This window comes from Sander lucioperca, chromosome 14 (genome assembly GCF_008315115.2).
Source record: "Sander lucioperca isolate FBNREF2018 chromosome 14, SLUC_FBN_1.2, whole genome shotgun sequence".
Lineage (NCBI taxonomy): Eukaryota > Metazoa > Chordata > Actinopteri > Perciformes > Percidae > Sander > Sander lucioperca.
This window is the reverse complement of record NC_050186.1, coordinates 13,420,902-13,435,901: the sequence shown is the minus strand read 5'-3', so window position 1 is coordinate 13,435,901 and position 15,000 is coordinate 13,420,902. Positions and strand designations below refer to the sequence as shown.

At 39.6% G+C, this 15,000-nt stretch overlaps 2 protein-coding genes and 2 long non-coding RNA genes across 4 annotated transcripts in view; 2 read left to right on the top strand and 2 right to left on the bottom strand.

The window, feature by feature from the left end:
- LOC116062928 (placenta-specific gene 8 protein-like) overlaps positions 1-10,480 on the top strand; it is a 24,261-nt gene extending 13,781 nt beyond the window's left edge. Inside the window, exon 5 of the mRNA XM_035991863.1 lies at positions 10,361-10,480. The gene's annotated coding sequence lies outside the window, so the exon portion shown is untranslated. The remainder of the gene's footprint in view (positions 1-10,360) is intronic.
- The window catches only part of LOC116051073 (placenta-specific gene 8 protein-like), a 15,088-nt gene extending 4,608 nt beyond the window's left edge, over positions 1-10,480 (top strand). Inside the window, exons 2-5 of the mRNA XM_031301319.2 lie at positions 7,849-7,948; positions 8,048-8,172; positions 10,045-10,150; positions 10,358-10,480. Coding sequence (XP_031157179.1) covers positions 7,849-7,948; positions 8,048-8,172; positions 10,045-10,149 — 330 coding nt within the window. The 3' untranslated portion in view covers position 10,150; positions 10,358-10,480. The remainder of the gene's footprint in view (positions 1-7,848; positions 7,949-8,047; positions 8,173-10,044; positions 10,151-10,357) is intronic.
- Positions 554-902, bottom strand: LOC116051074. The gene is made up of 2 exons (XR_004105257.1): positions 790-902; positions 554-651 (listed from the first exon to the last, which is right to left on the bottom strand). It is a non-coding gene; the product is annotated as an uncharacterized LOC116051074 (long non-coding RNA).
- Positions 10,481-11,753: 1,273 nt separating the features above from the next.
- Positions 11,754-15,000, bottom strand: part of LOC116051067 — a 3,391-nt gene continuing 144 nt past the window's right edge. Inside the window, exons 2-3 of the long non-coding RNA XR_004105254.1 lie at positions 13,932-14,016; positions 11,754-12,448 (exon numbers count right to left, since the gene is read on the bottom strand). This is a non-coding gene — a long non-coding RNA (uncharacterized LOC116051067). The remainder of the gene's footprint in view (positions 12,449-13,931; positions 14,017-15,000) is intronic.

Below are 15,000 nucleotides of genomic sequence, written 5' to 3'. Positions count from 1 at the left end.
CTAAGAAATCCTAGTTGAGGAAATACATTTAATTCTCATTAATCCAAGATGTGTGCCAGTAAGGAAAATAAAAACTTTATACAATGAAAGTATCCATGAAAAGTAAATTTTTTTGTATTACAAGTTACTTTGAAAATGAATGTGAATATGCAAATGAGCTATACACTAATCGAATATAGGCTACCCGAAATATACCCGCATAGGCTTATTTTTTTCCTTTACTCTTACCAAAATAAAACTTCACACAATTAGTCTACATGAAAAGTAAAACATTTTCTATTAGAAGTTTCTTTGAATGAATGAATTTGAATATGCAAATGAGCAATATACTAACTAAATATGCCCAAAATACACCCTAATGGGCTTATTTTTTTCTTTACTCCCATCACAATCAAACCTCACACAGTAAAAGTGTGTAAAAGTTTCTTGGAAAAATCTATTTTAAATATGCAAATGAGCTCAACACTAGGTGTTAAGGAGGGTTCAGTTTTAGAGGTTGATTGCCATCGTCATGGGGCATCGGTCAGAATGCATAGGAAAAGCCTCAGAGAAGTTCAGTCCATTCAATGAAGATTTATTCAACAAACGTGGTGAGGCAAATGATAATGGATAACATAACAGAACAGGACAGACACACATGGGTTGGAGGATCTAGGAAGAAATAAATAGAAATTAAAACTTAAAGTCAATATTCTGACATGTTCATCATAAAGTAATTAGATACATTAAATCTGTCATTCAAATAGACAGGTTATCAAGAAATAAGGTGCAAAGTAAAACTCATCTTACCAGCTGCCGCCCCATGTGAAGGTGTAGAAAACACTGACTGGGAGGGAGGGCAGTCTTTAAATAAGGAGTGACCAGGTGAACTCAATCAGGTAATTAGGGTGGAAACAAAAGCCAATCAGGGCAATGGTCGGGCGCAAGTTTGAGACCAGGGTGGACGCAGGTGTTCTTTGGCGAACACTGGACTGTGACTGGGCGAGAGATGGCAGAGGGAAGTGACGGAGTAGGAAGCGGGTTGGAGATGGATGAAGGTGGTGGCGGGAGTTTTGAAACTGGAGATTGGGATGTAGTTAGGAAAAATAAACGCAAAAAGAGTAAGAATGCTAAATCGGATGATAGTGATAATGATTGCGTGCGTAGAGCAAATGTAGCAGAAAGAAGTAGAGATGAGTTTAAGGTGTTAGTCAAACTTATGCAGGAGGGTGCTTCGTTTGGTGCATGGAATCCAATTAAGTTAACCAGAGCCATCGCTAAGGAAATTGGGGAGGTACGGAGCGCCAAGGTATTGAGAAATGGAGCAATGTTAATCATGTGTAAAGATGGTGTACAACTAGGGAAAGCAATCCGGATGAGTATAGTAGACGATAAGAAAGTGCAGTGTTCTGCGTTTAAAAGTAGAAAGTTGGTACGGGGAGTTGTGACAGGGATTCCGGTAAGGATATCAGACGATGACATCAAAGGTAATATAACGAATGTAAAAGTAAGTGAGGTCAGACGTCTGAAAGCTAGTCGGAATGGGATTAAAACAGATAGTCTATCGGTTCTGATCATCTTTGATGTAGAAAGGCTTCCGGATAAGGTGTTCATAGGATATATGTGCTATGATGTGAGGCCGTATGTCCCCCCACCCCTACGATGTTTTAAGTGTCAGAGATTTGGACATGTCGCGGCGGTGTGCAAGGGAAAACAGAGATGTGGCAGATGTGGTGGAGATCATGAATACGGCAAATGTGAAGAGGGGGCAAAGCTGAAGTGCTGCAATTGTGGAGGGGAACATAGTTCAGCGTACCGTGGATGTGAGGTTAGTAAGAAAGCAGAAGAGGCGCAGCGAGTCAGAGTTACCCAGGGAATTAGTTATGCTGAGGCAGCGAAAAGGGTTTCAGGAGACAAGCAAGTCACAAGGCAAACTGATAATAAGAATAAAGATGCAGGAAAGTGTATCAGTTGTGATAAGTTGAAAGAGGACACTTTGATTGTGGGTGAACAGGATTTTGTTCTGTTTATGGCAGAGATAATCAACTGTTCAGCACAGACAAATAGCAGAAATGAAAGGATCAAAATAATTGTCAAGTCAGCTGAAAAGTACCTTGATGTGACAGGGTTTCCCTGGGAAAAGGTTAAAGATATTCTTAATGATGATGTACCAGTTTCTCAGGGATGGGCTGGCACTTCCTAATGGTGTTAGTTGTACTTCAGTGGAATGCAAGAAGCTTAATAGCGAATGGTCAAGAGTTCAAGAAGTATATAGATAATTTGAAAGATAAACCTAATGTGATTTGTGTACAAGAGACATGGCTGAAACCACAGCTGAATTTTGTTGTAAAGGGATATACTGCAGTAAGAAAAGATAGGGAAACTGGAAGAGGGGGAGGAGTTGCAACGTTCATACAGACTGGTATGAGTTATAAAGTTGTTCATGTGAGCAAAGGTCATGAAGCAATTGGGATCAAGATATGGGCAGAAAGAGGCCCTATAGGTATAATAAATTATTATAATCCATGTGGGCAATTAAGTCGAGATATTTTAGAGGATGTTGGGGGATCTTTGCAAGATAGGGTAGTATGGTGTGGGGATTTTAATTCTCATAACTCACTGTGGGGTAGTACTAGAACAGATGCAAATGGTGCAGTTATTGAAGAATTTGTTGATGAGCACGGTTTAGTCTGTATTAATACTGGGGAAGGTACAAGATATAATAGCACGCAAAATACTGAAACAGCACTTGATCTAACTTTTGTATCCAGTGCATTAGCAGGTATATGTACGTGGAATGTGGTGAGGCATACGACAGTGGGTAGTGATCACTATCCTGTGAGGACTGAAGTTGGTACTAAGATTCTGTTTGAAAAGGTAAAGTGCATTCCTAGGTGGAAATTAGGAAATGCTAATTGGGATGCTTTCCAAGACGAAAGTTCAAACCTTTTTGGAATACTTCAAGTGGGGAATCAGGTGGATATAAACAAGTTTAATGGTGATATAGTTAAGGTAATAATACAATCAGCTAAAGGAAACATTCCAGTAAGTGTAGGAGCTAGACGGAACAAGAACATACCCTGGTGGAATAGTGAATGTAGGGAAGCCATAAAAAGCAGAAATAAAGCATTTAAGCAACTCAAAAAACTCCATTCTTTGGAAACTTTGGTTGAATATAAAAGGGCCCTGGCTGTAGTAAGGAGAACAATTAGGAATCAAAAACGCTCATGTTGGAGGCTGTACTGCAATAGTATTGGAAGAGAAGTACAGTTGTCAGATGTCTGGGGAATGATTAGGAGAATGGGGGGGATCCGTGGGAATTATGGAATTCCAGTTTTGGTTAGTGGGGACAAAATGGCTGTCAACAATTTGGAGAAGGCTGAGCTTTTTGCTCAAACATTTAGGAAAGTGCATAGTTCAGATAATCTTTCAGAGGAGATCAGGCAGTGTAGAAACAGAACACTAATGGAGAATCCCAGAATAGTGGATGCAGCTGTAGAGTCAAGAGATCCATTAGACTTGCCTTTTAGTATGTTTGAGTTGAAAAGAGCAGTTTTTGGTGCTCGTCAAACCACTCCTGGGAAGGATGGTGTGTGTTATAAAATGTTGGAACATATGACAGAGAACTCACTAGCCAAAGTGTTAGAACTTTTTAACAGGGTTTGGGAAATCGGTCAACTTCCATCATTGTGGAAACAGGCGATAATAGTGCCCATTCTAAAACCAGGGAAAGACCCCTCAGATCCATCTAGTTATAGACCTATTGCCTTAACATCACATTTATGTAAAATCATGGAAAGAATGGTTACTGAAAGGTTAACGTATTTCCTAGAAAGTAAAGCTCTTTTTTCTCCATATCAAAGTGGGTTCCGTAAAGGTCGAAATACAATGGATTCAGTGTTGTGCTTGGAATCCGAAATTAGGAAAGCACAGACCAATAAGGAAGTAGTGATTGCTGTATTCTTTGATGTGGAAAAGGCTTATGATATGCTCTGGAAAGAAGGACTGCTTATTAAGTTGAAATCCTTGGGAATTGGTGGTAGAGTATATAATTGGGTTTTGAATTTTTTATGTGAGAGGAAAATACAAGTTAGAGTAGGTGCAGAATACTCCAGTGTTTATGAGGTGGAGAATGGTACCCCGCAAGGGAGCGTTTGTAGCCCATTGCTTTTCAACATTATGATAAACGATGTATTTTGTCATGTTGATCAAGGTGTGGGAAGGTCTTTGTATGCGGATGATGGGGCTTTGTGGATAAGAGGCCGCAATGTGGCATTTGTAAATAAAAAGGTACAGGATGCTGTAGCTCAGGTGGAGGGATGGACAAATAGATGGGGATTCAGACTGTCTGTGGCAAAAACTCAGGTGATCTGTTTTTCTAGACGGCGTAAAATGGCACCCATGACGGTAAAACTGTATGGTCAAACTCTTGAACAAGTAAAAGCAATTAGATTTCTGGGTGTATGGTTTGATGAAAAGCTCACATGGAAAATGCATATAGGAAAGATTCAGATTAAATGTAAAAAGGTTATCAATGTACTCCGTTGTTTGGCTGGACAGGAGTGGGGAGCAAACAGATCATCTCTTCAAAATATATATTGGGCTCTCATGAGACCAGTTTTAGATTATGGTTGTATAGCTTTCATGTCAGCAGCAGAATGTCATCTCAAGAAGTTGGATGTCTTACAAGCTCAAGCTCTGAGGATTTGTAGTGGGTCTTTTAAAACATCTCCAGTTTCAGCGATGCAGGTGGAAATGGGGGAGATGCCTTTGAGAATAAGACGGGTCAAGTTATTGCTGGCATACTGGGTTAATCTCCAGGGACATTGTGATTCGCATCCTGCAAAGGGAATTTTAATGGATTGCTGGGAACACAACGAGTCAGATTTCTTTAGCTTTGGATGGATTGGTGATGCTAAAGCAATGAGCATTGGATTAGGTCAATTACAATATAGTCCTACTGTTTCACTCTCATCCATTCCTCCATGGTTATTCCCCTTGCCAAGTGTAGATCTTAGCATACATCAGGAACTGAAGAATAAGTCAGAACTTCTTCCAGTATGGCGCATAGTCCAGAATTATGTTAAAAAGAATTTATCAGACTCTGTTTTCATTTTCACAGATGGCTCTAAAGATCCAGAAAAAGGGTGTGTAGGTGCAGCAGTGTATATCCCGGTGAATGATACATCAATAAAGAAAAGGTTATCTGATCATTTATCAGTATACACTACAGAGTTGATGGCAGTGTTACTGGCATTACAGTGGATAGAGGAGAAGGGATTACCCAAAACTGTTATTGCATCCGATAGTTTTTCTGCACTTTCTAGCATTAGAACAGGCAGATCATCATCTAGAACAGATATCATCAATGAAATATTTATTGTATTGTACAGAATGAAAATTAAGGGTTTATTTACAACTTTCATTTGGGTTCCTGCCCATGCTGGTGTGGAGGGAAATGAGAAGGTGGATATTCTGGCCAAACAAGCACTTAAGTTTACATATGTAGACCTACAGGTCCCAATGAGCAAAGCGGAAGTTAAATCATTCATCAGGACATATGCACAAACAACCTGGCAGGAGTACTGGGACATTAGTGAAACAGGAAGACATCTTTACAATATACAAAGCGGTGTTGGTGATGGGAGGAAGGTGGGCTTTAAACGTCGGGAAGAAAGTATCATTACTCGTCTTAGAATTGGACATACAGGTCTTAACTATTCATTATATAAGATAGGCAAACATTCTAATGGAAACTGCATATACTGTCATCAGCCAGAAACTGTTGAGCATGTTCTAATTCATTGCAAGGAATACGACACCCAGAGAGAGCACCTTTTTCAGACACTTCGTAAGGCAGATCACCATGCATTTTCTTTGTCAGGGCTTTTGGGGACGCCAGCCGGCAAGGTATATCACTGTATTATGAAGTTTCTCCGAGAAATTGATTTGGTAAAGAGGATTTAGTTTTCTGCATATATCTCTCGTTCACACTCCAGTCCAGTTGGTGGCGGTAATGCACCTTTTAAGTTGGTTTGCCAACCGCCAATAAATCATAAAAAAGAAAGAAAGAAAAGCCAATCAGTTGTGAAGACAGGGGAGGAAAGGAAATGAGCTACAGGAAGTGAGGTAAGTGTAGAAAGAAAGTGTCAAAATAAGATAACAATAGGAATCTTTAGTACACTAGGCCTAATTGACTTAGGGCCAAGGAGCCATAAAGTCACAAGTAGAAAAAACAGGGGCCAAATTACTAACACATTCATGTCCATTCAGTAAGCTAACCTATGCATAAACACGATAAATTTGAAGTCACTTGCCACACTTCCCTGGGTCACTTGCCACAAAAAGACTTATATTGACCTTAAGAATTGATTGCACAATCTTGCATCCAGTTGCTTTCTAAATTCTTTTTTTTCATTTGCAAACAAGCCTTACCTAATGACATTCCCCCACAGATAACATCAGAAGAAAGTCAGAATAGCCATCTTAGTCATTAGTAACGTGGTGAGATTACATTTTGCTACCTTGTCGTGATGGGGAGGCTTGTGTGCCTCCGTGACCCTGAAGACTATACCGGCGGGGGTTATACCCCTGGCAGGTACTACCAAGCCAGGCAGTTTTCAGGTTAGAGGCCAGTCTAAAAGCAGCATTGCCATCACCCATTGGCAGTAGGATGATTGGATGAAGACTGGGCCGATGTATTTGTCATACATATGAATGGTGTTTCTGCCATTGCAAATTAGGACATTCAATAAGTGTGGAGCTCATGTGCATATTCAAATTAATTTCAAAAGAAACTTGTAATACAAAAAAGTTACTTTTCATGTATACTTTTACCATGTAAAATGTTATTGTGGTAGGAGTAAAGGAAAAAAATTAAGCCCATTTGGGTGTATTTTGGGCATATTTGATTAGTGTATAGCTCATTTGCATATTTAAATTCATTTTCAAAGAAACTTGTAATACAAACATTTTTACTTTTCATGGGTACTTTCATTGTGTAAAGTTTTATTTTGATAGGAGTAAAGGAAAAAAATAGCCCCATTGGGGTGTATTGTTGTCTGGCCTTACTGGCACACATCTCGGATCGATGAGAATTTAACATATATTTCCTCAACTAGGATTTCTTAGGACTTTTAGTATGTTGTTCTGGACACCTCATAGAAATGATCTAAGCTGCAAAAAAATCTTTTACAATTAGTCTGTCATAAAACGCTACTTTGCCTGGACTATTTGTGCCAGTAAGAAGCTGGTCATGGCCGCTGTGCCACTGGTCACGACCAGTGTCTTTAGCGCCCCTAGTGGTTGTGACCACTGGTCTGTGCCAGAGACCAGCTGGTCCTGACCACACGGATCTTCATAATCAATAATAATAACAATAATAATCATAATATATCTGATATAGTGTATTTTATAGACAAAAGATTATGATGTCTGACATTTATGCAGCTAACAGTGCTGCCAAAACGACAGGAAAGGGGAGAAAATACTAAAGCCGCATCACAGACCACAGGGCAGACCACTGATGAGCTGGTCGCGACCAGTGTCTCTAGCGCCCCTAGTGGCAGTAACCACTGGTCCCTGCCAGAGACCATGGTCCCGGGACAGACCACGGAATCGGATACAACCCCAATTTTTTCAACATTTTGTTTTCTTAAATGCTATAAATTTGAATTAAACACCCACATTTTGTTAAAGTAGTGAACTGAGCGTTGTATGGAACCATCCAGGTTGTTTTTCTTCGACAATCTGTTTGAAAGAAACATTAGAAACTTTGTAAAATGGGTGAAATTTGACCCGAGGACAACAGGAAGGTTAAGAAAAGTGATAAGAAGATCAGTGACAAGCTCTTTTTTTGTTATCCAACAGAGTATTGATCTGATCATGGCTGTGACCAACCAACCAGGCAGCTATGCACCCTCGGACTTCCAGACAGGCCTGTTTGATGTCTGCAAGGACTGTGGAACTTGTGAGTAGTACTCCATCCTTTCTGGTAAATCTGATTTAAATATGCACACAGTTAAGACATGAAAGATGTATTGTATATGTTGTATTTTTCTCAATACAGGCTGCTATGGTGTGCTCTGCTACTGGTGCATCGGCTGGAGCATCGCCAGCAACATGAACGAGTTCTTCCTGTGTGGTCATAGTACGGCGATCCGCAGCGTCTACAGGACCAAATACAACATCAGAGTAAGTTTAAATGGATATAAAAAGCTGGCTGACTATAGGACTCAATTTGGACAATGTAGGAAAACAGCAACGTTATTGTCATGTAACACTGAGTATGATAGTCCTACCTTTAGTTGTGGTTAAAACACTTGTACGGGTATACTGCGGAACAAGAGGAGAGGTTTTAAGATGCTTGGTCCCACGTCACATGCAGTGGTAGAAGTACTCAGATCCTTTAGCTAAGTAAACGGTCTAATGTGACAATGGTAACACTTTACAATAAGTCAAAGTTGAGTATAAGTGCCAAAACATTTGACTTCCGAGTCATTTTGAGACACTTTCATTTCAATAGTTTGTAGAGGCCTGAAGAGGTACAGTAATATAGTATCAAAATATAGGAAAAGACAAAGAAAAATGTCCAAAAAATAAATGTAGTTCTGTGTTTTTAGCCATGATAGACGAGGCTTCACAGAAAGGATGGATTTGAATGTAAGCATGTTTGCATGCTGATGTTATCATTTATCTTAAAGGTGCTCTAAGCGATGTTGAGCGTTTTTTAGGCTACAGCATTTTTTGTCACATACAGCAAACATCTCCTCATTATCCGCTAGCTGCCTGTCCTCTGAACACACTGTAAAACATGGTCTCTGTAGACAGCCCAGGCTCCACAAACGGCAACTAAGGGCGTTTTCACACATACCTCATTTGGTCCGGGCTTTCGGACTTTTCAGTTTGATCCGAACCAAAATTACAGGTGTGAAACCTCCCCCGGACCACGGTCCGGATCAAAAGACCAAATTTTAGTCCGATAAAAAGAGGTGGTCTCGGTCCGGACCAAACTGAACCATGGTCCGGTTCGTTTATAGTGTGAAAGCATTTTTTGGATGGTTCGGACTTTCGGACCAAATACAAGAAGCTCTGGCAGGCTCTCCTTCTGTTACCGGGGAAGCTCCTTTAAGGAATAGCTCGGTGCTTATGTGTACATGAGAGAGTAACGGTGAATGCGCTCAGAGCAGACAGCTGTCGGCTATCAGAGCAGAGAATACATCAGCAGTTTACTTGTTAAGTGGTAGTAAATGTACAGTGTAGGTTTCCGTTTGTCTCTGAATAAATGCTCCAGGAAGAAAGTTTCCGTGTCTTGCTTCTCAACATGACAACAAAACAAAAAGAGCCGCGGCAGAAGGGGAGAGCAGCAGTCAGCTGAAAAACCTCCGACACAGAGAGAGATACTAGAGGACGGGGAAGCCCATCTACAAACCAATCAATTATAAGTATCTGGAGACGCAGCTCACATATGTGATGACGGCAGGACGTAGTTTTGTCACGTTTAGATCTTTAGTGCGCTTGCATAACTGCAGTGTGAAACCAAAACTTACCGGATCAAATGTATACAATGTAACAAAAACATGAACCTTGGTCCGGACCTTGGCTCGGACTTTCATGTGTGAAAACGCCCTAAAACTAACTGCGCCAACCTGCACCACCAAACAGTCTTCCAGTGTTACAGCCAATAACCGACAAGAAGGATTTGGGGGTGGGAGTTGGGGGGGTTAGTGCGCGGCAGCACGGAAGGGAGGGAGAGGGGACGGGATGAGGAGGAGGGAGGGGCGAGCTAGCCTCGTTTTGTTTGAAAATACTTTGAACGTCAACAAGAAGTGCCGTCACCCAACATCGCTTAGAGCACCTTTAAAGCACCATTGTGTGAAAGTTCTGCTCGGCTTACTTGCCAAGCTAGATTCTTCTCACGTCTCCTTTTGAGGGGCCCCAACCCCCAGGTTGAAAACCACAGCTGTGATACTGTTAAATGTCACTGTACTGTGTGTGTGAAGCTCACCCCCATCCAATAGAAATCTACTACTACTAATCTACTAATACTAATATTTGTGCTTCCAGGGGTCAGTGTGTAATGACTTTATGCTGGACGTCTGCTGTCCATGCTGTACCATCTACCAACTGAAGACAGATATCGACCGCAGGAAGGAGCAAGGCATTTTCTGAAGCGTCTTCTAACGGCTCCAAAACATCAACAACTTATTTAGACATTCCTCACACATAACACGTCATAATATCTTTGTGTTTGTGGAGCGGTTGAAATGATCCAGACCATTCTCGCTAAAGATGTTTATGAAGTGGCATACAGCGTCATTTAACTTTTAGCAGAGTTGTAAATTGACTATCCTTTGTCTTTTTTTCTTTTTTTTCTTATCAGCTACAATCCTCTGAGGGAAATGACGTTCATCTCTTCCAGTCTTTTAAACATTAGTCAGCTGCCCGGGACACAACCTGGGAGTAGAAAACAGCGTCATGATTTATGGTTACAGTTATAAAATAATGTTTTAAAAGTTTTATCTGTGCTGTCCTTTGCAGTTGACAGGATGTGGATTCCGTGTGTTTAAAGGTGTTCTTTAAATAAATAAATAAATTGAATTAGTCCCTTGTTTTTTTCCTGCTTGGATATTGCACAACAGTCTGGCATTATCTATTGCTGTTTGAGGGTGTTAGTTTCTTGTTTTGAGCTGTGAGAATATCTTTTCATTAGCCAAAATTTATTTGAATTGCAAAACTGACCCTCAGCTGTATTTTGTTTAGTGCTGATAAGCAAATGTTAGCATGTATGCCAAACACTTTTTTCCTGATACATATCAGTTCTTTACGGTTGTCCGGTGAAGTCCTAAAAGGGAGTTTTTCCTCACCACTGTCGCACTAAATGCTTGCTCTTGGGAGAATTACTGGAATTGTTGGGTCTCTGTAAAGTATAGAGTGTGGTCTAGACCTACTCTATCTGTAAAGTGTCTTGAGATAACTCTTGTTATGATTTGATACTATAAATAAAATTGAATTGAATTGAGCATGTTACCATTGTTGGCACACCATCATGGAAACAAGTCATAAATAAGTTATCAAGTAGCACACCTGTGCTTTTCTAGTTACAAGTCTGAAGTAAGAATTATGGCATGGAGGCATACGCTACCAGGTATCAGGTAGTGGCTACAATAACAATACTTACAGCATGATAAAGTCATTGTTGGTTTTGGTGTCTTCAAGGAAGTTGTTAGTAAAGGTATTAAACAACTCTAGCCCCATTATTTACAGCTGTGATATACGATATTAAATGTGTATTGTTAAACAAAATTGCACATGTAAGTTTTGATTTAAGAACAATGTTTTGGATCATAATAATGGATGATGAAAGGGTGCACCTACTGTATAGGAAAATAGGATTGAAATGTTTGGTGAGGAATTTCCCACACAATTAATAAGAGTCCAAAATGCACAATTATTTTCTCACAGGTCAACCAAACAAAAATATGGTAGTTAAAAGAGGACCTCGCTTGTGGCCGGTTAGCTCAGTTGGTAGAGCGGGTGCACATATGCAGAGGTTTATTCCTCGTCGCAAAAGGTGCATGTCTTCCCCCTCTCTCTCCCCTTTCATATCTCAGCATTCCTCTCTATTAAAAGGCAGAAATGCCCAAAAAAGAAAAAGCTCCTAGAAACTCAGAAAGCGGATTTCATGACTTTCTCGTAAATGCTGATTTAAAATGTATAACATTCAAATTAATTATTTCTAAAGCACAAAAAACTGAAATGACACGACCATGATGTTGAACAATTTCTCTCCGCTTTGAATTTAATTCTCGTTGCTGAAATTCCATGTGTGGACCGAGAAAGTTTTACATGACGCCATAAATCAACTTGACAGACATTGCTGTGTCATTATGTTTAGTTAAACACAGAACAATGTGTTGGAACGCAAAATAAGCTTCAAGACACCAGTTGTTCCCCCGCATGTTTCACTTCTTTTTGACCCTATTACATGTCAACTATCTGAATTAAATCACATCCGAATGTTTAACATAACAAGTAAATAATATAAAGCCACACCTAAACGTTACATTGTAATCCCCCTGTGAATACATCTATGTCAGATACAGATCGGAAATATTGAGAAACATCAAACTTGTTTCAGTTGTGGGCAAAAGTAATAAAACAAGTGTTCTCTGAAAATTCAAACAAGTGATGGTGATACCAGAGGCTTCTCCTTGGACTCTTCCATTACTGGGACTGAAGTGGTGACGTTTTTGAGCAGGGAGACATCACTTTAGGACAGGCTGAGGAGAGAACAGTTTAGGGGATTTTTTTTTCTTCTGGAGGGGTGGGGATGTTTACTGGGTCATCTGGGTTTCCATAGCCTGTGCCGCCCACTCTGGAGCAGCCGAACGGATCTTTTCTAGGAGGTTGTTGACTTGGAAACACAGAGACTGGATCTGTTTGTCCCAGGTAGGAAGGGCTTCACGGGCTGCCAGAGATAAAAAAGGGAAGAAAAATCAAACATTTGCATTTTATGACATGTGAACAACAAATGTAGGCCTACTTGTTCAAACTCTATGTGTGACTTTTAATGCCCGGTCTATCACAGCTCTGCCCAGTTCCATAAGCGAGAAGTTGCTTTATGCCGTTTGTTGTCATTCCAGTATGAAGAGGCAGCCCCCTACTGGACGCAGATTGTTGGTTAGTTAGTTATTAGTTAGTTATTGATTCAAGTATCACAATATAAAAAAGACAAATGATATAACTTTACATGATCAAAGGAAAAAATATTCTATGAACAATTCTGTCAATGCATAAATAAAAATGCCCCAACAATATGGCCATGTTTCTGCATGTTCAGGCAAGTATGCATCATAACGACTAGACTGTCTTGTCTGTGCTTAGAAACAGTGAAGTAGGATTAGGGCTGCAACTGACGATTACTATCATTGTTGATTAATCTGTTGATTATTGTTTCGATTCATCGATTAGCTCATTGGTCTATAAAATTTCAGAAAATGGTAAAAAAAAAAATGTGGATCAGTGTTTCCAAAAGCCCAAGACGACGTCCTCAAATGTCTTGTTTTCTCCACAACTCAAAGATCTTTAGTTTACTGTCACAGAGGAGAGAAGAAACTAGAACATATTCACATTTATAAGCAGGAATCAGAGAATTTTTACTTTTTCCTTTCATTAAAAAAAGGACTCAAACTGATTAATCGAATATTAAAATAGTCTGCAATTGTGTGGCCGGGTTGATGAGGAGGAAGGGAGTTCAACAGCAGGGTAAAGTCACTACAGAATCCTACTTTTGTTCCGTTTTGAAGTGAGGAACGTAACGTCCCTCCAGTGGTACTGGTGTTTACTCGTTATCAAGCTGACTAGCATGACAAGCTAGCGTTAGCTCGTTAATAACAGTAGTAAAGCAGGACTAAAGACACATTTTTATTCACTTGCCTTTTTTGGCCAATTCATTTTTCAATCTATTGTCATGTATATATTCTGTGCTTTGTCCCATATCAGTTATTGTTGACAAATTTATTTGTGTGTGTTGTACTTTTTAATTTCATTTTAAAGTTCTTTTAGCACTTGGTCATCTTAAGCTGTGTTTAAATGTGGTGTACAAATGAACTTAACTCGCACTTACTACAATGATGGTAATAATTTAATGAATAAGCTTCAAGTGAAGCTTCAGAGTATCTATCACAATGCTGATATCTGTCAGTGCCCACAAGTACCTTCAACTTTGTTTTTACAATCGGACAATGTGCCTAAATGCTACAATAGTCTTTTCAATTACTTTTTGTTTCGGTTTCCAAAATGACAGTGTCAGCCATTAGCATTAAAACATTAAGAGTTTATTCTTGTTTAAGCATTTTGCAATTTCCCATCATGGGCAATATTGTGTTTGCATTCGTGTTGTGTGGAAGTTCTATCTATCAAATGTGAAAACACGCTGGCTGTCAACTCACTCTCAAAGTGTACAATGCTGTCTATCTGGTCGATGAAGCCATTCATGCGTCCTTCAGTGATCATCTGGGAAGCGATTTTCTCAGCCTAAAAGACAAACAGAGGAGGCAAAACATCTCAACATCAGATTACACAGCTACGCAAATATGTGTGAGGTAAAAATGATATTTAATACAAGCACAACATTTTATTTTTTCTTCTAACAAATTTCCCCACAGAGCTTTGAGCCTTCTTTTTAAACAGTGGCTTTTGAAATGCATACATTCTCTAGAAATTTAGCGAGATTTGTGTAGTAAGTAGTAAGTAAGTAAGTAAATATTTCATTATATATGTTTTTTGGTTAAAAATGTTATGCAATGTGTCTGAATGCATCACAAACAAATACATAGATTATGATAATGTTCACGCAACTGAAACTAATTCCTCGAGCAAAAGCCAAATTGAGTACAGACTTCAATACAATTATTAAATATTAAACTGAGAAAAGGTATATTAAATACATTTTCCATTTACACACAGTGAAGTTATTTCAAAGAGATTGTTTGAAGATAAGGCTGTAAACAAAAAACACACGAAATGTGAATGAAAGAGAGAATTGGCATCAGCTGTGTGCTTGGTCATCAGCTGTGTGCTTGGTCATCAGCTGTGTGCTTGGTCATCAGCTGTGTGCTTGGTCATCAGCTGTATGCTTGGTCATCAGCTGTGTGCTCGGCCATCAAGTGGTATTTCAGACTGGACGTGCTGCGATGATAGCTCAGTTCACAACGACAAAACACACAGGTCACTTTGGTCTTGTCAATGGAACCATTTGGCAACTTTTTAAAAGTAAACTTTCCATTCAGCCTACTACTCTTTGGCCGGCTCCCAAGCCCAAACAAGTGTGTGCGGCGTGCCTGTTGTTGTGTTTCCGGTCTAGCTAGATCCGGTGTGGTGTTGTAGTTTTTCTAACGTTACTAGTTTTAGCAACAGCATGTGAAAAAAACTACAAAGTTTGCTGTGCCAAAAAGAACGTTAATCTTGCGATAAAAAAATTGACGCCGTTAATATATAATATCATAATAACACGTTTAA